The sequence below is a fragment of the Salarias fasciatus genome, chromosome 8 (genome assembly GCF_902148845.1).
Source record: "Salarias fasciatus chromosome 8, fSalaFa1.1, whole genome shotgun sequence".
Lineage (NCBI taxonomy): Eukaryota > Metazoa > Chordata > Actinopteri > Blenniiformes > Blenniidae > Salarias > Salarias fasciatus.
Window position 1 is genome coordinate 6,773,282 of NC_043752.1, and position 24,083 is coordinate 6,797,364.

Genomic DNA, 24,083 nt, shown 5'->3' on the forward strand with positions numbered 1-24,083 from the left:
GGGACAGCCAATCAGCGGGCGCGCTCTGCGCACACCCGGAAGTTGGGCGGTTCATGCTGCTGCTGGTGCGAGCTGCTGGTGTGAATGGATCCAGAAGAAAGAAGAAAGAGCAGACGTGCCTGAGTGGTCGCACTCTGTGAATGTCTCGAGGCTCCATGGCCCTGGTGCGACAGAGACCCCCGAAAGGAGGGAACGCCTCCGAGATCGAAAGGAAAATTAAAAGGTGAGCTAAGTTACGATGCTGCAGGTATTTTTACCAGTCCAGGTTATTAAGACTTCTGCAGTGTCGCTCTCAATGCGCCTTTAAAGTATCAGTAAATTTGAATAAAACATATTATACATGCTAAAGCCGAAGTTGTTTCATTGTTTAGTGGTGGAAAACAGAAAGGGGCAGAGGTACGTGAGTCGGAAGAGCTCCTTATTGACAAAAACAGAAAATTGCCCCCTTATTTACCCCCCAGCTAACGCTTTAAACATAACGAGATAGTTTACAATATCATTATAACGTCACGTAAATATATCTTGCGTTCATAATGGTGCAATTTTAAATTTCAAAAGATTTTACCCCCCAACAAAGGCATGACCTACTGCGTTCCACATATGGCAACATTAATCTGAATAATGTTTTCCTTTCATTTTCAATACAGTGAGAAAATGTTTAAACAGGTTTAAGAGACTTTTTTTTCAAACATTCCACTGTGTTTTACACCAGAAGGTATATTTTAAATGTCCTTTATGTTATTAATGAAACTATTTGACTAGTCCAGCCCACTCCATCCTGCACGTGACCCCTGACCTAAAATGTGTCAATCTGGTTTCAACCTGTTTTGCGACTCCATACAAATGTTTTATTATTATTATTATGAAAACGTCTCTAAAGTCACAAGCACAGTTTTTTATGGCTATAATTTTCTTAGATATCACCTCTTGTTACACTGTAGTAACCACTTGACACACTGAGAGGAGAGTATTTACAAATATTTCACTACCTTGATTATATGACGGATTTTCAACTTGTTTTGTCTGTTACACTGTTACAAATGCAGAATATGCATTTTTTTCTGTACAAAACGCAATTTTTGGGACATAAGACTTTATTTTTCAGAGACATCCTGCTGTTGCAGGTTGAGGTATCACTCAGTCATTCCTTTTCCTTTGCTTCTCTTTGCTCAGAGGGAATGCTCTGCGGCAGGGATCGTCCTGGAGAGGATCCCGTGGACTGGTGGCTCTGCTCCTGGTCGTGGTGTGCGTGAGCGGAGCGGCGACGTGGCTCTACTTGTCTTCTCTGGACAGCGACATCACCGAGGTTTTAGCCAGCCAGAGGGAGCTGGTCTCTCCTGAGCCCAGAGTCTTCACCGTGCAGTGCTCAGAGGACTATGAGAACCATAAACGCTATCCGGGTGAGAATCCTCCTGCTTTACTGTGTGGGTTAATCTGTCCACTGGGTTAACGTGAGGACAAACCTACTTCATAACACAATCATTAACTGATCTGTTGTCAGTGTTAAGGCTGACTCTGATTTTTGAACTATTAATAATCACATTTTAATGCCTATTGAAGTCTAAAAACAGATAATCCACAGCAATTCCATTCATTTCTGCAGGTCTCACAGTAAACAGTCTAGGATATGCCCAGCAGATGGCGCTATGACACAATTCTACTTGTATTGGAAGTCAAACTGAATGAATACGTGAATTAATTTATGAATGGGGGAGAGGATTTGAGCTCTTCAGTGATTTAGATTGAAATTTATTTCAAGAAATGAATTGTGATTTTTTTTTTTTAAGTTAGCTTGAAATCTTCAAATACAACTTTGAAGACACTTCTTTTCTTTAACACTTTAAACAAAGTACATTGAAGTTTCTTTATTCAAGTATTTCAAACAGAGGTTTGATTAAAATCCTGACAAGATGCATTTAAGGTTGAGTGTGATGTGAGAAAGTTAGAAAAAAAAGTTCAAGTTATTTGGTTGATTTTGTTGGGTCAGCATATTGGTTGAACGTGCAATATTCAGTAATGTATCATAATCACGATAAGACTTCAAGATCTAAAGAGAAAACACTAAAGTGAAAGATATTATTGCATGATCAGTGAGGCCACGAGCTGGTGCTGTAGGTTGTTTTTGTAATGAAAAACAGAGAACAATACAGTCAGAGCCCTAACCTTGGACCCAGTTTCAACCAGACACAACTGGTCTGGAGTGGAGTGTTTTACTGGCTTTCATGAATGATTTCTCCTTTATCATCCAGTGTCTGATTTTCCATCCTGTTTATCAATATGTATTATGTCATGTTGAAATAAGGAAGTGAAATATGATCCATTGCCAACTCAGTTCAGGAGCCGATCTTATGACTGACCTGAATGCAGAGTGCATGTAAGGATAATTTATTACAGTTTAGTTCCTGTTTTACAGTTTGTTGTTTGGAAATGTTGACACTGACGTATTTAAGATATATCTCTGTTGGAAAAACCATCATGTTTGATCTGTTTAAAACCAACAAACCCTGGATTATATCGTTGTGGTTCATTTGTGTTTGTGTGAACTTTGCCCTCTGCGTCTTGGTGTGCAACCAAATGGAAAAGGACGTCCCGGCACGGCTGCAGACAAACTCTGGAAGTTTGATTAAAGTGTGAACAGACTCATGTCCCAAACGCAGGAAGTGACTGACCTCAGAGGCACGTGGTCCTTATTGAGACGGAGGACAGAGGAGTTCCTGCTGCTGTTTTGAGGCCGTGTGTTGTTTAGTCCAGCTCCCAGAACCGTTTATGGAAGACATGTTGAAGAGCATAAGACAGAAGATGTTGACTTCCAGCTATTGCTGATGTTCAGTTAATTGTATTCTTTCCTCTGTAAGTCACATGCTTCCTCCTCTTTGGCTGGATCAAAAATCAAAAGCACCATTGATCCGCCTCCAGGCTGAACAGCTGGAGAGTCTTGTTGTCTTGTTTTTTTATTTCAGGATATTCTCCACGTATCTTTGATCCTGGTAGACAGAAAAGTCTATACTCGCTTCATCAGTCTTTGGAAGCTGCTTCCAAAAGCCCTCAGGCTCGTGTAAACGTTCGATTTAAAAGCTGTGTCACCAGCTTTTTAATGCAGGGACGAGAGAAAAGTTTCTCTGCGACGACTCTGGGGTGAAGGTCGCTGTGAAACAGCACCACGCTGCTAAATCTCCCCCAGGGTCTTTTGTGGTCAGACAGGAGCGTAGAGTTACTTTCCTGCCGATCCTTGTGGAAACTTCAAGACCTAAGTTTGAATTCCACAATCTGTTAATTTCCACTCTTTAATTACATGACAGCCTGAGGAAAGAGGTAAATGTACTGTGTCAGGTGCTTACAGATCAGCTTAGTCCAAGGACACTTCAACAGGGTGAGATGAGGCATCAGGCCTCCGACTGGGCTGCACGATGTGAGGTGAACATATAGTTTACCTTAAAAACATAGAATCAGTCATCTGATTTGTTATGAATACAAACGCGTACCTAAGTTTTGTTAATATTTATGCGCGTTGACAATGGTTTTTGTCCATAAACCATATTAATTGTGACGGTCTGAGGATAATCAGAGCTGACAGTTTGAGTGAGTCGACTGTATTTACAAATTTACACTTCAACTACACACTGAGAAGAGCTTTTCAAATAAAAAATTGCAGCCTGGGAATAGTTTTCTAACTAGTTTCTTGCAATTTTGAGGTGGTAGGGTTGCTTCTCCTCTTTCTATGGACTTGGTCACATTGCATTGTTATATATAACCTGCATCTCCAACGACTCAAATTTTGAAATCATCTTTTATCATGATAAATGAGAAGTCCTTCTAGAATGCACATACGTGTGTCGTCACACGGCCGTTCACAACCCACCTGCATTCTCTCTGCGGTGGAGACGCACAACAGACTTGTGTCTGGTTACGCTTTCTCGTCCCATTCTGCACTACGCAGCGGAAACGAGGCTTTAGTCCTTGTCCCATCATCTGTTAGCATACTGATTTTTTTTTATAAATCAAATTCCATTTACACATTTTTTGAATTATCTTGTTAAACAGCCAACCAGCAGCAGTCAACAGTGGAAAGCCTGAAAGTAATCCTGAAGTTTCTTGTCCACTCAAACTTTTTATCTATGCCTTTCCAACTCTTTTTTCCCCCCCAAACATTTATATAATAATCAAAAAAAGTTGCATGAAATGTCAAACTTTTCCACTAACTCCAAGCCGGCTAAACCCTCTTGATCAACGATTCAAGGTCATTTAAAGTTTTATTGAGGAGAAACAAGCACTGAAGCCCCCGGCGATGTTTAATTTACAAGACAGGAAGCAGAAATTTGGAGCCGTTGACTGATCTCGCTTGCTAAAAAGTGCCTGAAATAATTCGATAATAATCAGAGATTCTCTTCACTGCTGATTTCAGTGTTCTTTATAAATGCGGGGCAGCAGACGGGCCAGGGTCAGCGAAGAGTGAATAAATGGAGGAATAAACGTGTGAAGCTTCTTAATCCTCTTCCTGAACAGTTCACAAGTTCATAAGTGGTTCATAAGTGGAGCCCTCTGAGAAATTTGCTAAACTGTCATGACAAATTAGATATTTGTCTTTTAAAGAGATGTGAGGAATTCAAGCTGTGCGTCTCCAGTGTCTAAAAGGGAACCCAGCAGGAGGCGCCAGCTTCCAGGAATAAATTAGTGTAGTTATGATATAACAGAAGAGGAGACCTGAAGTATGCAGAAATACTGTGCTGCAGGCGTTTTTAATCTCCTCATAAACCAATATCTCTCTCTTTCTCATCATTTAATCTGTTTTCCTGCCTATCTCCCAGGATGCACCCCTCAGAAGTGTGGCCGGGCGGTTGCAGACGGCGTGGTAACGAGGGAGGAGGCTCAGGTTCTCAGGAGGTAAACAGCCGCCCAATCCAGCCCTACGCTTCTCTCCAATCTTCTTCTTTGCTGACTGTCCTCCCTGTTTCGCCTCCCAGGCTGGCTGAGCGGGGCCTGGCTCTGGCCGGATCTGAGGGAGGAGTGAGTATATCACCTCATACAAACCCACATGGCAGCGAGGCAGAGATTAACTGTCGTAGAAATTCTCCACACGGACGGTTTTTCACGCTGTCCTCATTTTCTGAAGCACATAAGTTCAAGGAAAACCTCTTAGTACAGCTGAAAGTCAAAAACCTAGTGAGATGATACACACTGCAGTAAAAATTATGACTTTCTCTACATTAGAATATACAGCTGAAGTCAACTTTTTGGTCTAGTTGCAGGAAAGTCATAAACCGCAGGGCCACACATTGTGAATTTTAGAGGAAAATTAATGTACATCCTTCCTTTTGGCCATCAGGTGACAGTTTTGTAGTCTGTCGTTGTTGTGTTGCAGAGTTTGCTTAATGAATATTTCTATATTTTCACAAAACCAAACAATTAATCCTGGAAAAACGACCACAGTCTGAACGCAAAGCGAGTTTTATGCCTTCTGTTATGAAATCCAGAGAAATGTCCAAAATACTTCTCATACAGCTGTTGCATTATGGGTTTTTTTTTACAAACTCAACTACAGTGTGTTACTGTCTAAGCTGAAGCAATGGCAGAACAGTTTGACTGGATAACTTAAAATTGTACAAGTGATTTTTCAGAGCTAGTATCACCTGTTGTTTGACTTTGAGCAACAAAACAGAAATCCTCAGAAATGTTCCTTCCTTTGCTCACGAGGAATCTTCCAGCTTATTAAAAAGCAGCCACTGGCTGTGTAAACAAGATTAAAAACTTCAGTTTTAACGTAGGTGATCTTTAAATCTGTAAATAAATATTGAATTGAATAATTAATGAGGAGGGAGTCCTGTTTATTCGGAGCTTATTAAAAACCTCACCGAGGCACCGTCTGTTTCAACATCTGTGCTGCACGGCCTGCAGCTAATTTCTTTTCAAAGAAAGTCCTTTAATTTACAGTATGTTCAAAGTTAAAATATGCCATGATCGTTTCAATTAAACCTTTTTAAACAAGAGCTAATTAAAGAGCATTACAGGCACAACATGCGCTCTTGTGTTGGGAACTGATTTAGATAATATTTAACCACTGCCTGTCCAGTTTCAAGGATAAAATATATAGTTTTTGCATTTTCATTTAAGAAAAGTTTTGCATATACCTAAAATACAAATATATCTGAATTGCAGCTGTGACATTTCGTGACAACAACCTCAGTTTTTCCTCACTTTTGTATATAAAGTCTTTTTTTCTAAGATATTAACATGTTTTGCTGCTCCAGACAAATTTAATTTGATGGAAAATCAGAAAAAGTGTTTTTATTTAGTCATAAACATTTCAGACTCCTGTGTTAGTAGGACTGTAGCTTTGTTCCAGTTTAAAGATGAACATGAACACAAAGAAAATCATTCAGTTCAGGATCTTTTTTGACTAAACCTCAATTTTTTTTTCTGTTCTGGTATAAAATACAATTCTCATTGCATAAAAAAAACAAGCTTTACTTGGCCAATCTTCTCGGATGTCTGACATTCATCATGCTGATGTCGGTAAAACGCTGCGCCTCTGAGCCAAATGCCACTTCACTCGCATCAAGGTCGCCAGCTTCCACTGCAGGAACGCAGATCTCTGGGTTCAGGTTTCGGTATCCTGTCTGCTCCTTCTTCTAAAACGGTGAACAAATTAGAGACAGCAGTTATTGGGAAGAAAAAGTCTATCTTCAGTGTAAGTTTTCATACAAGGTCATCCAGCTATGTGTTTTACAGCCCTGAGGTAAATTTACCGTCTCCATCAATCTCTGTCAGCCTCAGACAGCGTTCAAGTACATTCAGCACTTCCTGTTTATCACCACCAGAGGGCCTCCTGCTGCAATAATGAAAGGTGTGGATTTATTTGGCACTTTGGAAGATAAAATAGGGACTTGTATCTGCAGAGGTCCGTGTCCTCAGAGGATCTTGTCTAATATATGATCTGCTTATGAAATGTTAAGTGAAGGGAGTAGAAACAACCCTGAGGTTCCCAACCGAGTCTGAAGCACAGAGGGAAAGTTAGAGAAACCTTTCCTGTCCTGTGACCCCTGCAGGCCTCCATCCTGGACCTGCACTCTGGAGCCCTGTCCATGGGGAAACAGTTCGTCAACATCTACAGGTGAGAAAGGACACCTTCGCTTTATTGATCGCCTCTGCTTCTGCATGCCTGCAGCCGTGTCACCCAGCCCACTAAGCAGCGCTCTCCCAAATATGGAGCCGGTCATCAATCTTGATACTGTTTTTTGAGCCGTCTTCTCCGCGTCCGGTGACCCGTATGACCTCCGCAGAGCCCGCTCCTCTCCATCCTCCTCCAGCAGGCAGGCGGCTGAACCTAAACCCTGAGGGACTGTTTCCTATCAGGCTCCCCTCTTCCCGAACCCTCACCCACTCCCCCCGTACCTAATAGGCTTTCTTCATGCCGAAGCAGTCAGGTGTTCAGAAGCAGCCGCGGTGTCGGCGGCGGCGGCTGGAGTGTCTGGGTAATGACGCACAGCGCCACGCGGCCAAGCGTTAATTTATGCTAACAGGCCCCGTCTCCCCCGTCTCCCCTGTCTCTCCCCATCCCTCCTCTGTTTGGCGTCGTCTGCGATCCTGCGGCGGCGGCAGATATTTCGGGGATCAGATCGGAGATGTGTTCACCCCGGAGGACTTCCAGCTGTACAGGTGACTCACGAGCCTTGATTGAAAAGCAGCCATGTGTTTGACGTGCATTTGCAGAGCTTTGTTCCCAACGTTTTTTTTTTGTTTTTTTTTTTTAATGACATAAACACTTGAGAATTCAGTAATTGCTTGTGAAGGTCTTCTCCTGTTATTTAAAAAGCTTGTTCTGATATTAAACAAAGAGATGTTGGCGTTCACCTTCCGCTCATTCCGCACAACTTTCTCTGCTAGATTATTTATTTTCAAAATGAAAAGTCTTGATGCTGCAATCAGAGCTGTCAGACTCATGGGGGTATTTTGTCTGCATTTGATTTTCAGGGACGTACGCGGGCGAATCCAGGCGATCATCGCCAAGACGTTCGGTCTGGACCCGACTCTGATGTACCTCACCAAGCCCACCTTCTTCTCCAGAATCAACAGCACGGCAGCCAAAACCCAACACGACGAGTACTGGCACCCGCACATCGACAAGGTGAGCATGAAAACACACGAGCGTGTGACTTTACGCACCTTCCCATAGCCAAAACAAATAGATTGGATGTATTGATTTTCGTCGGAGTAGATGTGCCGCAGGCCTGCGTTTTGGAAACAGTGGCAGAAGTGAAAAAAAAAAAAAAAATCAATTGTTGCAACCCTAGTGACAAGATGTAATCTGTTCAGGTGAAAAGGGCTGGGGGGAATTGTCTTGATGTGTTATGTGGATTGACTGAAGCCGTAAACAAAGCTCTCGCCGCAGCATTCGGCCTCCTATCAAACCCTCCACTTGATGCCCATCAGGTTTCCACAACGGCTGAAAAGACCCGGACCTCAGATACGACATGTGGACGTCTGCATGGCGGCTGTCACGCAGTCTGAGAAAGTGCTGTGCAATTTACACATTCTCCTCGTCTTGAGATCGACCTATTGTCTGCCGCTCAAGACGAGATATCATGTCATGGCGGCTGCCGTTATCTGTCCCACAATTCACCCAAAGAGGAGGAAAGAACATGTCAGGGAGGGTGGCTGACATTTCTAAAGGGAGGAAAAGAACTTTAACCTTGACGACGATATCCACGTTCAAGGTAAATCAGAATTTAAAGTTAGAAATGAGTTTGAAGGATTCTGTGTTTTCAGTCAAAACCAGCTGAGAAGGTTGAAAACACATCGATTTTCTGTTTTCATTTCTGGAAAATTTCGCATTCAAACAGCAATGTTTTGAAAACCGATGAGGCCAGACCACAGTCTTTATCAAGAAGCCAAACACACACACTCAGAGAGCAGTACACTGCAAACATAAACAGATCTCCACTGTGAGTCCATGAGTATCTCTTCGAACCCCCAAATGCCCAGGAAGAGCGGCTGACGGAAACATTTTAACGTAAATCAAACATGCATATTTCATCATCCCACCCCAGAAGGGAGCAGCCAAAAGATCAGTTCTGATGAGTTGATCTCCCCAAATCTTTTGAGAAATAGATGATATTCTGTTTTGTAAATGAGCTTCTCTCTCTGTTGGGTTATACGCTATCCATTCTTTATGAGTATTCATGAGGAGCAGCTTGAAAGCAGAGTACTTTAATCTTCATTTCATTCGTCGGGCATTGTCGTGACACATTCGTTGTTGTGGGACTGAGAGCAGATCTTCAGTCAAGTTGTAAAATAATAGTGTGAAATGCTGAATACTTCTCAAGGTCTATTCAAACATTCTGGAGCTCCATAATTCAGTTCAGAAGTTTTTACATCGACGTCCATTCATCTCATTCCTCTTAAAGAGAAGATTTATTGGCCTTTTTGGGCCACATTTCTTTATATTTATTTGTGTTTAATCCCTTCAGGAGGCAAGAACCAAAGGTCAAACCTTCACTGTTCACAATATACCGTTGTGGACAGGCAATAACATCCGTTACCTTCCATGTTTTTTCCTTATTTAAGCACCCTGTGGAGCCTCAGTGTCAATAGTAATCACTTGACTTCTCTTGGTGGGCGGGCGATCAAATATTTACTCTACCTGTAGTCTTCCTCACAGCGTATTTCCGCCCTTGCTTCATCCTTTTGTTCTCTGCAGCATCTCCTGTGGGTTCGGCGGCCATATTAATATTTGTCACCTCATCCTCCCCCGCCGCTCCTCGACAGCTGGAAAAATTTAATTTCGAAGCGAGCCCCTTCGCCTCACCCATCTGCTTCTGCCGCCATCTTGGGTCTAATTGGCTCGCCCGGCCCTCATTTAAATGGAAATGGCCTCTGACGTCTTCGTCGTAGGATTCTTTTTCCCTCCCCATCGATCATGTCGCTGATACGGTGTCACGGCAGCAGTTGTAACGTGACGGCGGCGAACGCCGTGTTCTTATCTCATTGGAGGCCGAGCCAGATTGGATCGGGTTATGGAATTCAATTATCGGAGTTGGTATTAATTTCAAATGCAGTCACTCCTCATTGTGATGAAGTTTGTGTACAAACATCACTTGAACTAACTTTGGCTTTCATTCAGTGTGAAGCAGTGGTTTTATTTTCCCCCAGTTTTGTCACACTTCTGGAAGTTTCGGTGTTTTGAATACGGATGAAAAAGATGTCTGGAATCCAAAAAAGGTCAAGTTAGAACTAAGAGAAAATCACTCAACCTCAGCTCATTTCGCCTGCAGACTTTTGCTGTTAAAAAGAAAATTACCAAGGTAGTGACGGGCAGCGACGCATCCTGGTGCATTTAGCAGCTCCAGATCAAGACGGTTCAAACGCCGCCTTTTAGCTTCATTTCAGTCTTTCAAATGACCAAATTATACCCTGTTTTCTTCATAAAGGATGGATCTATTTTCAGCCCAAATCCTCTAATAGAGGGGTGTCAGACTCATTTCAGCTTAGTGGAGGATGTGAAAATCCAAAAGTTGTGAGCAGTCAAAAAAAAAAAAAAGTCAGCTGTTAAAAGTGATAATGTGAGAGATCCGCTGAGAGACGAACCAGATATCCCGTCAGCGTCCCGCTGGTGCTGCTGGTGGAAAACCACTTGGCATGAATGAATTTCCTTACACCTTCAGGCGAAGACTCCACTCTGGAGCTATTTCGTGTATCATTCTGGCTCGTGTTTAATTAATCCCAGAGGTTTGATGACGGCGGTAAGTGAAATGAAGACTCAGCAGGAGGGGACCTCAGGAGAGAGGAAGAGATAAAGCATTAGTCTCCTCTGCAAGAAGAGCTGACACGGCGTAGCTGGGGCTCTACGTGGTAAAAGTCATGCACTCTGAGCTTTTTCTGTTTAGTTAATTGCGTGTTAACATGGAACAACCTTTAGCATTTCCTTCTGTGGAACCGTTAGGACTGCTGAGAGGAGCAGAATCTGAAACATGTCGATACTATACAAAGTACGGACTTTTTCTTTATCCTAAAAGACAACCATTGAATAGTTTTCATTTTGTATGTCAATGTTATTGGACATATTTAATTTTCAGTTTAAAAGCGGAGATCAAGGTATTTTCAATATCAGATCAGACTTTCAAGTGTGTTTTGACAGTTCTCTCTTATTCTTTATTCGTTAACTTGAGAGACGGAGGGACTAACCTGCCACTGAGAGGCGACTGAGACATATTAGATTCCCTTTCGCAGAGTTCTCCTAAGTTTTTATAGAGTCGCTGATGTGAAAGTCTTTTTGTGGAAAGAAAGCAAAAACCGACCCAGCGTCCGGAAAACAGACAGATTTGATATATTCACTTACCCTTCAAGCCTGAACTCATCCCTTCCTCCCTTTTCGCCACCTGCCAGGTGACTTACGGCTCCTTCGACTACACCTCTCTCCTCTACCTGTCTGACTACGACTCCGATTTCACGGGGGGAAGATTTGTCTTCATGGACCAAAATGGCAACCGGACAGTGGAACCACGAGCAGGTAATCCTTAAAGGCCACGGTCCGACTTTATTTCCTCTTCAGCACAAACGCAGTCAGGTTTGACCAGTCTCAGCGTGGAATATCAGCAGGAAAGACTCGTAACCTCATTGCCACCCATTCACTGTCACTTAAATTGATACAAGACTAAAAGTACAAAGTGTTTCATGCAGAAGGAGAATCTCAGAGTTCATGTTCTTGTCCAAAGTAGATCCAATTTAAAGACTTTTGGAGATGAGGGATCAAACCGACAGCTTTGGTACTGGAAGACCGACCGTCTTGTAAATGATTCCGGAGCTTTATTATGGAAGCTTTGTATGGAATTATAAGTGCTACATTAGGGAACCGGAAGGTGGTTTCAGCACTCTAACAAGTGGGTGTAATCCCCTCTAAGTGGGTAATCAGCAGCCGTGAGTGCTGCAGAGCGAATGTGCTGCGGATTAGGTTTAAACTCCGGTGGAACGCCCAGGGGGATAGGCACGATGACGGATTAGTCGCTGAAGAAATAATGCATCGTCATGTTTACATAGAACATGAATACAGTGTGGTCAAAACAGGAGGGGAAGTGGATATTTTAAAAGTAACTGAGATCTGTTACCTGTTTTTTTTTTTTTCTTTTTTGGCACATCAGGGAAGATCAGTTTAAAGGGATTTGCCAGAATGAGTTTATCAGATTCTTTTTAGAAGTCCAATGAATTGGAAAGTGAGTTTTTGAGTATATTACGTGAAAGACAGTGTGAGAACAGTACGTCATGTGTTAATCAAATGAAGTCAGAACAATTTTAGATGCTTTAGCTCAAAATCATCGATGTGTGTCAGAGGCCTTCAAGAACGAATTGACGTCTACATTAGTTTCCTAAACACTTCTTATCAAGGATAGAACTCACCAAAGCTCGGAGAGTATAAACTGAGAAATACGATATTGGTCTTTTGAAAGTATGGCCGTAGTTGTGCTTCGACACATCAAGTGAGACTCAGATACAGTAATACTGGGATGATTACTAGGATTGAAATAAAGTCCAGGCTAATGGATGGTAATGTATTCATGGATGGTTTAATGACTTTCATTAAAAGTTTGGAGAGTGGGCATCAAAAGGATATGTTGCCTAATTTTTGTGCTTCATTAAAAATTTGGCGACTTCGTATTAAAAAAAAAAAATGTCTGGTATAAATTACTTTTTTTCAAAGTGTTGGAGGTTATATGATTTAAACATAGAGTCACAATGATATCTGTTTATTCTTTTAAGCTCCTTGGGAAAAAAAAAAGTTTGAAAAGAACTTCTTCTCTAACTTTATTGGAGTCGACTGGAGTTGGCGAAGACGTTCTCATTTCAGAAAAATGTCACGTTTAGACAGCAGTGTTTTGAAAACCACGTCTGTTTGCGCTGAAAATGATGTAGAAATCAGACACGCATGTAGGGAAGGTGTGAAGCCCATACCCAGATGAAGGGTAACTGAGGAAAATTTTACTATGAGGCAAAAGCACGACTCACTTCTACACCTGGAATCCCTTTTTTACTTATTTTACTTCCACAAGAAAAATCCACAGAGCACTGTGACATGGCTGAAATAAATGCTTCTTTGTCCATTATTTCATAGTTTGAAATGTTGGAGTGACCTTGCCCTTTAAAGAGTGTCTGGAAAAGTGTGATGTGAACTGAAGGCAGCAGGCAGCTGGACTCGTATTCGCCTGCGTTGCCTCTGTTCGTCGTGTTCGGTCCTGGATGTTTTAGGGCTCTGTCAGTCCTTTCATTATGGACCGCATCTCCCGAGGCCTTTCCCTCCCCTCCGGGGTGCAGCTTCCTCTCTATTATACCTGTCAGCGGACCATCTCGTGCCGTTTCCGCCCCCCTTGTCCCCTCTGTCACTTCTTCCTAGCGCTCCCCTTTCCTGCTTCCGTTTTTATCTCCGGCGGTTGTCTGTCATCTCCCGCCCTTTCATCCAGCTCGCGTGCCACATTTAATCAAGAGCAATGCGGGAAAACCAAACAAAAGCGCTTTGTCCTTCCTCTTTCTCATCTTCTATCCTTCACCTTTTGCTCTCCACCTTGTCTAAATCCCTAATGTGCCAGTCAGTCAAAAACCTCTTACCCAGCCTGTGAGCGGCGGCGGCGGCGGCGGAGGTGACGACATCCTATGATGGAGCAGCGCGGGATGCCGTCTGAAGGACATATGATAATGAAGAACGAGCGCAGGTCGTGCGGCGTCTCCTCTCCCGTGACAGGTGTTGGTGAATCGCACGGCTGCTTTGGATCAGTGAGGACGGTATCGGCTCAATCTCGAATTGAGTGAAGGCTGCTGGGTGGAGAAGAGGAGGAAAGAGCTGAGCCAAGGAGAAGGACGAATACCAGCCCTCGACAGTCCTCCCTGACAGATTTTTAGTTCTCAGTGGAGTTGGGGCGAGCCCGAGAATCCAAAGAAGCACAGCGAATCCCAACTGCTGCCGTAGTTTTTTTTTTTTTTTTGCCTGGAGAAATGCAGGGACATGCATAATGCATCAGCGGCCCGGTTCGTTTCCTTCTATCTGCCACGGCGACGCCGTCGCCCCATCCAGCGACTCGTCGGGCGCCACGCTGGGCGACCTGACTGCCGTGTTTTGACTGTGTGGGAGCGCCAGCCTCAAATCTGGACGGGTGATTAGTTCACCGGGGTAATCAAGATGCTCCGAAGGCGACGCAAATAGAAAGGTGTAATTATAACACCGGGAGGACAATCACGACTTGGAGAGAGAATGAAACGACAGCCAGCACCAGAGGGGGAAGGGGCGCGGGGTGGAAGTGTTGCGGAAGTTGCAGAGGATTAGTCGAGGACGGGCAGGAAGGTGACAGCTCCACAGAACGTGGATGTGTGTCCTGTAGGGAGGGAAGGGAGTGCGTGCGGGAGAGGTCAGAGCCAGCGAGCGACTGGGAGATAGATAAAGAGCGGATATGCGATGGAGAGATAGGAGGTGATCGGCTTGGAAGGGGAGATACAGAGCAGGGAGAGAAAAGCACATCTGTCACTCACCGGAGGCAGCAGGGGTTCACCTGAAAGCTCATGCTGCCGCCGGGGAATTAGATAACTTCAGCTGGACTGACCTTCAAAAACAGACCCTGATTAATTTATGGCACCAAGATTCCTGTTTTAAATAAGCCTTTTCAAAACTTGTGTTAATCGTACCTTTGGTTTATGTTTTGTTTTTTAAATTAAAATCGATTTTTCTTTTTGTTTGATTTATCTGACTTGTAGCCTAGTTCATATTCAGTAATCTGAATATGAACCCGAATGAGTGCGTTGCTATGGACCAATTTGACAAATAAGCTAAAATTTTAAATTAGGAAAACACACCGAAAACAGAACCAAAGTTTTCTATTTTCACTTGTTTCCTCGATAGAAATTGTTTCACTGCTGTGGAGCTACAAGTCCATGTTTAGAAATCAGCTCAGATTATTCATAGAACAAAATGTGGATTGTTATGATCAGGATTCCACTGGCGAAGAAGTACGCTTGACATTTCTACCAATCTTCAGGTTTCAACAAAAATGTGAAGTCATGAGTAATGTGTGATGTCTGTCTGAAAATGCAGCTTATTTAAAGATGCTGTTAAAAATAGACAAGCTGCTGTCTTATTATAAAAGCTGCGTGAAACCTTCGGAGCCTTGAAAGTCCGATGATTGATGAAATTAAAAGTATGAGAGGAATCTGGCTTCAGTTCTCCACCTCACCATCTGTGCAGTCGGTTTCTCATGTGTCCAGTGTCTCCGTATGCCGGGGTTAAAGTTGGCGTAGCGGTGCGCTCATCCTCACCACGTTGGCGCTGCGGTTGGCGTGCGCCACTTTCAGGCCCGGTTTTCAACATAATCAAAGGTTTATAAATGAGGCCCCTGGGTTCTAATTTAGATGCTAATAGATTTGAAGCGGCGGTACCGCAATTCATATCTGCTTGGTCTTTGTTAAACTCGTTTTGTTTGATCATTTATTTCCAGTAGCTCGGCAGACATTCTGTTTTGTCTTGTGCCTGAAGTCAAGGTGAATTTAATGAGATCTGGATGAAGCACCCCTAGAGACACGTTATTCTGAGGAAAAAGCGTGGGCCACCCACACCACCCACTAGAATAGCAGGGTGTCACTTTCATTTCCGTTCACGGCCGACAGTCAGCGATGCAGCAGCACCTCATCAGCAAATGCAGTGAGAAGCCTCAATAGGGAAAAGATTACGTAACTGCAACGTCAGTCCCTTTTGAATAAAGATGCAGCCAATAATTCCAACATCATTCGCTGTAATTGCTGGTCAATAATTTTTATATTATTTTTGTAACTTTTGTTCTACTTGCACGAGACTTCTGAAAGCTCCCAACCCGTGCGACTTGTCTTCATCTAACTTTCATTCTTCAAGACTTCATGCTGCTTGAATCGCTTGTCCTCAACTAATTAAATATGAGGCTGTGAGAGTAATCGATGGATCGACTGGACGGCAAGCCGATGTGCGCCGCGCCTCTTGGCCTTGCCGGCAGGCGTCTCACCTCCAGCAGCAAACTTGGGTCTCTGCATTGACTGAGTCACACACCGTTTAGCAGCTTTTTAGCATTCCGACCCCGTCGCACTCGGGTGTCTGAAGTTAAAGACCTCATTAAGTGGAAATCAGTGACGTGTGGCTGTTTATTAAAGGCAGAAAAGAGAGGAGAGGCTCAACTTGAGGCGCAGATCGAGTAGCTGCAGAGTGATGGTGACAAAACAAACAGGATGCAAAGGAAAGAGGCACTGATCAGTATTGGGTGTATCCACTGGGGTCATTTATTAGGACTAGACGTGTCCCCGACAGAATTTACTTAGTCGAATCGTCGACTGATAGTCGAATCTATCTTCTTTTCTTTTCTTTTTTTTTTAGAATCATATGAATATAGTCTACAGCAGAATGTCACAGTAATAAAAAAAAAAAAGCAGGCAGGTAAAACAACTCTTATTTTTTTCCTACAAACAACTGAAACACAGACTGGAACAAAGTGTCGGTAACTTTAAACATCAAACAAATGAAAGTAGTTCAAATGACCAGAACCAAACCCACTTCTAACAAACTGGCTAAAGCATGTAATTTATTTATATCTAAAAGCTCTGCAGATAAGCTCACATTTTTAGGCTAAACAATTTCTCACATTATCTGTTCAAATGAAATGAAATAGACTTAATGGCACTGTGTCGGGTCCGTTTCGCAGCGCAACATCCATGCAAAAACAAACACTAAATTAAATAGAATAAGCCTTTTAGATAAATAATAACCTAAAATATTACAATTAAATGAAATAAAAGTCAGAATTAAAACTGAGAAGTGAGTGACAGAGTCATCTTTTATTAGCCCAATTATCTGGCTACTTACCCGTTTCAGGTGGAAAGCCATGTAGTTGTTGTGGAGTGATAAGAAAGGAGCTGCTGACACAGCTTGGATTTGACTTTTTTTGGATCATCTTTGACTTGTTCTGAAGCTTTTTTTCCAACATTGTGAGCCTTTTAAAGTTAAGCCAAATCACCACCGAGATGCTGCTCTGTGATGGAGCTCTGCACAAAATCGGATTGTGCCAGTCACCATGGTGGTTCATTCACAAACACTAAACAGACAGAATATTGAATAAAAGAACAAGTTAAGTAAATTTTTCCACAGTATATTTGATAGGCTAACTTGTATATCAAATAAGCTTTATATTATGTTTATTTGGAAAAAAACAAGCAATTCTATGTAAAATCAGTCATTCAGCACCCCCATACAGCTGTAATGGAATGGTCCTCGTTTCATAACCACATTTTGCAACTTTCGACTGAATGATTGGCGTTCAAATCAGGCCCCTTCGAACGAACCGTCAAATCGTCGAATATCTGAAGACACCCCTAATTAGGACCGAAGTCCTGTTTGTGATATTTTCAAGTGTTTTCTTCAGTAGCTCACATGAGGAGACTGCAAGCAAAAAAGCTTCAAAACACTTGAACTTTTTTTTTTTTTTAAATAGATTAAAGTGACATTAACATTTAGAAACTTTGTTTTGACTCTACCTTTTGCTCACGTTGCATCATGAAACCTCAAGCTTTTATGGAGATGCCCTTTTCAGCCGGTTGCTCCATTCAGAGTGGAACAGCTGATCTTGTCAGCAGTGTGTTTGCCGGGCACTGGGTCGTTGCTTGGATTTCCTTAGGAGAGGTCTAAATGCTCCAAGAATTAAGGCTTTGAAGTTGAAAGCTTCCCTTCTCCTCCTCACAAAAAGTGCTATTTAGGCTTGTGCGAATAAAGTCAATATTAGCTTTAATAAGCTTAAAGACATTGACTTTCTACAAAGCTTCATAAAACATTACCTCCTTTATCTTCGTGAAAATTAAAATGCTGCCACACACAAAGTTTCATTAAATTCTTGGATTGGATATATCTTGGATTGACTCAGCTGGTTGCTCTCAGTGGCCGGGGATTCTTTTCTGACAGCTTTCCTTATGTGCGTGTTTGGGATTTGTGGTAAACAGAGAGGTGATCGACATGACGGCAACAGGAGGCTTAATCCTCAAGTGACAGTATTGAGTCCACCAGCAAGGGAATTATTGAATCCCAAGAGTTCAAGGTTCTGTCAAGGAAAGACCTTGTATATCACGTTTGTGGAGGATTAAAAAGCAAAGGTTTATCCTCTAATCACAATATTGGCTATGTGATCCCTACTTCCATGTACCTAAGTGTCCTTGGGCAAGACATTGAACCCCAAATTGCTACCGATTGTGTGTGCAGGAATGTGTCAAGCAGAGTAAAGATGCTCAGTTTAAGTAAAGTCAATTCACCTGACTGACTTATTGATCAAAGCACTATTTAGTGGGCCAGTTAAACATTCCTTTCAGTATAAAATCCCAGACTTCACAGTCTACATTCGAGAAACCTTAAAGGGGATGATTGTGACAGTAATAATTTTCAAAGAAAGCTAACATACAGTCCCTTATTTTCCGGTCCACAAGCTACAACTTTTTTCCCCACGCTTCGAACCATGCGGCATATACAGAGGTGCAGCTTTTCAATGGAGTTTTCTTCAGCATTCAGGGGGCGCTGTAGCAGGAAGTGCAAAAACGAGACAGACAGCAACAGTCAGGGCAAACAAAAAGTTTTTATTCTTAGCAACCCAAGACGAACAATAGCAAAATATGAAAATATATTTACACCCTCATCCCCTCATAACGGAAAACTCACGAAGGAATTCCTGTGATGCAGCTTTTAAGTTGAAGGCCATCGATCTGGCTCTCAGTGACGGAAATAGAGCGGCTACACGTAAGCTTGGCGTTAATGAATCCATGGTGAGACGTTGGAGGCGGCAGCGGGAAGAACTGATGCAATGCCAAAAGACAAGAAAGGCTTTCAGAGGACATAAAAGCAGGTGGCCGGGACATGAAGATGTTCTTGAGGACTGGGTGAACACGCAGAGAGCAGGCGGCCGACGTGTTTGTGCTGTGCAGATCCGGCTGAAAGACAAACAAGTGGACAGGAGAGGACGCATTTCATGTGTTCTGGGCCACACCGCATCCGGACAAAAGCTTCCACCAATGGCGATTTTTAAGCGGATATTTGTGCCAAAAGAAAAACTTCCGAAGGACATAGTCGTTAAAGTTAACAAAAAAGGGTGGATGTTGGAAAGCCTAATGAAGGAATGGTTAACAGAGTGCTGCAGTAAGCGCCCGGGAGGATTTTTTCACCAGAAAAAAAGCACTGCTGGTTTTGGACAGCAAGAGAGCCCATATCGCAGATTCTGTGAAAGCAGCTCTCAAGAAAACAAACTCTATTCCAGCTGTGAATCCTGGAGACCTGCAGCCACTGGACATCAGTGTGAATGGAGCATATAGAGCGGCTCTTCAGGGTGAGTGGAAGGCTTGGATGACCAGTGGTGAGAAATCTTTCACAAGGACTGGCTGCATGCGAAGCGCAACGTTTCCTGACGTCTGTCAGTGGATCTTAACAGCATGAAGGAGTGCGAAGGAATCCAGCATCACCAACGGGTTCTGAACGGCGAAGAGAGCAGCGCAGCAGTGACTGGAGCAACACCAACACAGAGACTGTAAAGGTATGTGACGAAGATTATCTGAGGCTGTTCAACTCCGGCACTGAAGAGGACGACTCCAGTGGCTTCAGTGCGCAGGAGGAAGATGAATAAAACCGTCAATGACTTTTCTGTTTTGTTTGATCAGCACTTTTACTGCCATGTTACAGACACTGTTCAGAAACAATCAGTTCTGTTATGTTATGAATAAACGCTTATGGTACAAAATCTTTCTGTGTAAATGCCTGATTTCTCAGCCTGGATATCGGCGGCTTGAAGTCCAGTGCGTCATATATGTGACAAAATACATATTTCTTTTCAATTGTAGTAGGTGTGGCTTCTATTTAGGTGTGCTGTGTTGTCCGGAAAATATGGTATTTCACTTCACGGCAACTCTCCAGCCCTCTTTACATGATTTCAACATTTTCAAGTGAAAATGTAAAACTTTTAAGGCCTTTTGTGTGTCAGTTTACATGACAGTGGTCTGAAAATTCAACTTATCGAATAGGTTCCATGTCCATCTCCGTGTAAATAGGGTAAAACTCAACTTTTCCCAAACGCTGCTGCTGCTGCTCATGCATACCACGGCCACAGCAAATAGTTCTCCTGCATAAGTGTGAATAGATGGGCAATACTAACAATGGCGGCCTCTCTAGTGTCGTGACTTCCAGCCTGTATTCTCCTGAGACTTGGTAGTTTTAGAGACCAGGGCCTTCATTTTCTAAGCTTGTCCCATAAATACTGCAGTGAGTGATATTTAGAGGAGCCTGGACCTTGTTGAACATCTCGTGACTCTTCTCTTGTTTTGCCTCTAAGCCGCTGTCCTGAATCTGCTGCCTCCTTCACAGAAAACATTGGGATTATTTTCCAAGATTATTTCTTTGTTGAATTATCTAAAGCTGCGACACTAATTTGAGCACTTGGAAATGCCCTCGTCCCCCAGTGACTCCAAACGGACCACCGCTCATTGTGTTGATGCTCACACTCTTTTGTTTGTACATTAATTCTCCTTCATCCCAGCTTCAGTGTAAATTCCGTCGGTAAACAGCAGGTACTGATTTCCCCCGACGTCCTCTGCTAATGCGCTGCCAGGGGGATTTAGAGACACATGCACGCACGCACACACACAAACAGGTGCTAACACAATTCATCAGCATTGGGAAGCAGCGCACACAAAGAGACGCACAATGATTCCGGGATTTTTTTTTCACATAATGAGATAAACCCATTAAAAGGTGAAGAAACTGGAAGTTTTGAAACAAAACAAGAGTCTGAAAACTTTTATTTCTTTGACTAGAAATCCTTTAATTGTCGACTGCAGCCACAGACTAGCGATGTAAACATTTATACAGGTAAGATGGAGCAGCAGGCTGTGTTTAAAGAAAAAAAAACAACTCGCTGGTTAGTGACAATAGCTCATTAGCTGGCCCAACGAAGCAAAACCTTTGATAAGTGAGGAGAGATTCACCCTGAGACAGCTTTACCCAGCTCACAGTTTATGTTCCAGGAAACATGTTTTGTAAATGTTAAAATCCGGCAGTCTGATCACATTTCAGTTTGTGCTAAAATGTCCTGGAAAAGGTTTAAAGTGGCTTCGCTTCATTCATCCAGCGTCTTTCTTCTCTTTCAGTATCATCGCATTTCCACCAACATGAATACTTTCTCTTCCTGAAATTAAAACATTGTGCAGTCAAGGTTAGTTCCAGACTGCTCTTGTTTGTTAAAATTATTCAGAAAGAGAGAGGCAACAGTTTAAATGGTGGAAATCGCACTGGCTATGCAAGCAGTGCCATCGATTACCATCAATTATTCGGGGACAGAGTGGAAACAGCAGCTGGAAATGAAGACTGCTGTGTCTTTATGGGGGAAGTGTTCCACTCCTGCTGTTCATTTAAACAACAGCAGGGCTAAAAACAATTGGTAAAAAGCATGTCTTTGACACTATTGACAGGGTCGGTAGGCTCCTGGATCAATCCAGCTTTGCCGGTTAAGCGTTATGACTCAAGTCCCCCAGAATAGCAATCCAACTCGGTCGTCTGTCCATACAAATGTCCGTGCACTCGCCGTTGTTCATCATTAAAGTGTGTTGTTGATCCTGCTGCCACTCTCTCTGCAGTAGAACAAAACATTGCAAGGACACTGTCTGACCTAAAATAGCTGAAGTGCTTTTGAAATCTATCCCTGTATCTTTGAATAATGCCATTATGTTTACAATAACATGCAGAGGACAACCTTTAATTTTCTCACCTGAAGGGAAGGGGAAGGAAAATGCATTGCGCCATCTCTTTATTTGAATTAACCTTTGCTAAATGGGTTTTCCTACTTGAGGTCAACCACCACTGGCACATGTCCAGAAACTGATCCACTGACACCCCAGCCAGTGTGCGGGGGGTTAGTGGATAGTAAGCACTGGATTAAACCGTGATGAGACATATAAGGATGCGTGATTTGAAAATGCACTGCGTTCATGGAAGTGCATTTATTGTCAATGTGTTGTCTGCATAATTCACCAAATCCACAGTTGTTTTTTTTACATCAACTTAAAATAAATCATGAAACAATTACGCATTGACAATAAAGGGAAAAGAACACCTAAATGCTGCTGCTTCCTTTTTGAGATCGTTCTTTGTTCATTTGCAAAGGTTGCTGACATCGCATCGTCATTATTTTTACTCTTGAATTAAAAAGAAGTGATGTGAGTTTCTTCAAAAGTGATGACTTTTTACCTCCATGACTTCTTGGCGTATTATCAGTCGCTCTAATGTGGCATTTAGAAGCGTACCAGTCTGATTTTTCTACGTAGAGAAAATAGGAGAAAAAAAAATATCTGAATCTGAAAAAAATAGTACCTTTATGTGATCCATATATCTGATTTATTTTGATTGTAGTAGGAAAATAGAGTAGTGTGTCATCTGTGTAGCGGTGGAGGCTAATGCAGAATTTCTTATTAATATTTCCTCCAAGAAGTATGTTCAATGTAAAAAAGTAAGGGTTCTACCACAGAGCCCTGTGGTACTCCGTGATTAACTTTTCTTTGTATTATGAGTGAAATTCACAACCAAACATCAGTGTTGAATTCATTTTTCCATTGAGAAAATCTGCCCTCACTCTGTTTTCGGTTGTTCATCAACAGCCGATTGATCGATTGGCTGCCTTCATGTAACTCGAGCAGAACTGTATAAGTATGTGCGATTTTAAGGCATTTCACAGGGATGTTGGTGGATCTTTTTGCTTGTACGCATGAAAAGCCTCCCTAAGCCGCAGCTTTGAACTTTCTCAAAAATCACCTTTTCATTTCTTTTCATGTTTAGATTAAAGAAACGATAAATGGGTTTACTGTGGAGCGGCTGCGGCGCACGTTGAGCCGTGTGATCACCGCCGTCTTCTCAAAGCTGTGCTAAACCGCCTCCTGCTTTCAGCGGTGTGTGCGTGCCACACAGGCACTGTGCTGATTTAAATTTCACCATCCGAGTCTGAAACAAAACGCTGACGTGTCTTCCTCCTGAAAAATCTGCCCAGGTCGAGTGTCTTTCTTCTCGTCCGGCTCGGAGAACCTCCACCGGGTGGAGAAGGTAACGTGGGGAACCCGCTACGCCATCACCGTGTCCTTCACGTGCGACCCCGCACACGCCATCGCCGACCCCACCCTGCCTTGAGGAGTCCACAGATGATGGATGACGGCGCTGCCCGCCGGCTCGGATAAGCCCTGCAAGCAGAGGGAAGGGGTCGGAGAGGGTGGGTTGAGGAGAGGATTTCAGTGAAGGCTTCACTCATAAAAACAATCAAAGTGAGTAACTGTAACCCTGCAAGAGGAACAAATGAAGTGTCCCTCTTCTAGGTGGGAATTTTTTCTGACTCGACGATTGAATCCAATCGTCCACGTCAGTTTCTCTTTTTTATTTCTTGCATTATGGTAATCTCTGGGTTTAGGACCATCCGGGTCTCCACAGTCTGCCTTTTCTGATCAGACACCCGCAGAAGTGGATTCAAAGAGGCTCGGGCAGGATTGTGTGTTTTCTGTTAGATTTTTTTGTGTTAAGAAGGGCCAGCGATCCCTGGAAGAAGGGGTGTGTAAACCTGGCAAATCGCCTGCTGATTCTTCCTTTCAGCTCTAAATCTTCCTTCCTCCCACTCGCACTCACTCTCCCAGCTTGTGGCCCAGGAAGGATTTTCTTCTGAGAAGAATCTTATCCCCATCCGAGGGCCGTGCTTCTTTTAAGGTGTATGTCCATTTGCTTTTGTGTGGTCAGTGACGGTGATTTTAAATAAAAAAAAATTTGACCTGAAAAGTCAGTTTGTTCGTCTTATTTTAGCTGTCGGAGTTCTTCCTGCTTCTTCATCCTGAACCAGAGGAGTTGAGTTTTCATACAGTTTTTATTGAACCCATTAGTATCATTCATGCACACCTCAACTGATTGCTGCCATAGTTTTATCTATCCTCCTATTGTGAGCCCGGCGTTTGAGGAATTGCCTGATTGATCAGACACTCCCGTATGTTGGAGAACCCCTCACCCTTGCCTTTCTTATTTTCCACTCAGCTGCTCCCAGCAGTCCACC

General features: G+C 42.9%; 1 protein-coding gene across 1 annotated transcript; it reads left to right on the top strand.

Moving 5' to 3' along the window:
* The first annotated feature begins 49 nt into the window (after positions 1-49).
* Positions 50-23,809, top strand: ogfod3 (2-oxoglutarate and iron dependent oxygenase domain containing 3). Its single transcript, XM_030097945.1, has 9 exons — positions 50-223; positions 1,174-1,400; positions 4,806-4,881; positions 4,962-5,004; positions 7,044-7,108; positions 7,597-7,653; positions 7,969-8,122; positions 11,380-11,503; positions 23,046-23,809. Exons 1-9 carry the CDS (start codon positions 141-143, stop codon positions 23,180-23,182), a joined length of 966 nt encoding a protein of 321 aa, XP_029953805.1. The 5' UTR covers positions 50-140; the 3' UTR covers positions 23,183-23,809.
* The last annotated feature ends 274 nt before the right edge of the window (positions 23,810-24,083 follow it).

What these genes read in the sequence shown, in the direction of transcription:
- ogfod3 (XM_030097945.1), top strand. Translation starts at nt 141, where the DNA reads ATGTCTCGAGGCTCCATGGCCCTGGTGCGACAGAGACCCCCGAAAGGA. An exon ending in GAACCATAAACGCTATCCGG is followed by an intron (nt 1,401 to 4,805) that starts GTGAGAATCCTC and finishes CCTATCTCCCAG; the next exon opens with GATGCACCCCTCAGAAGTGT. An exon ending in GAGGACTTCCAGCTGTACAG is followed by an intron (nt 7,654 to 7,968) that starts GTGACTCACGAG and finishes TTTGATTTTCAG; the next exon opens with GGACGTACGCGGGCGAATCC.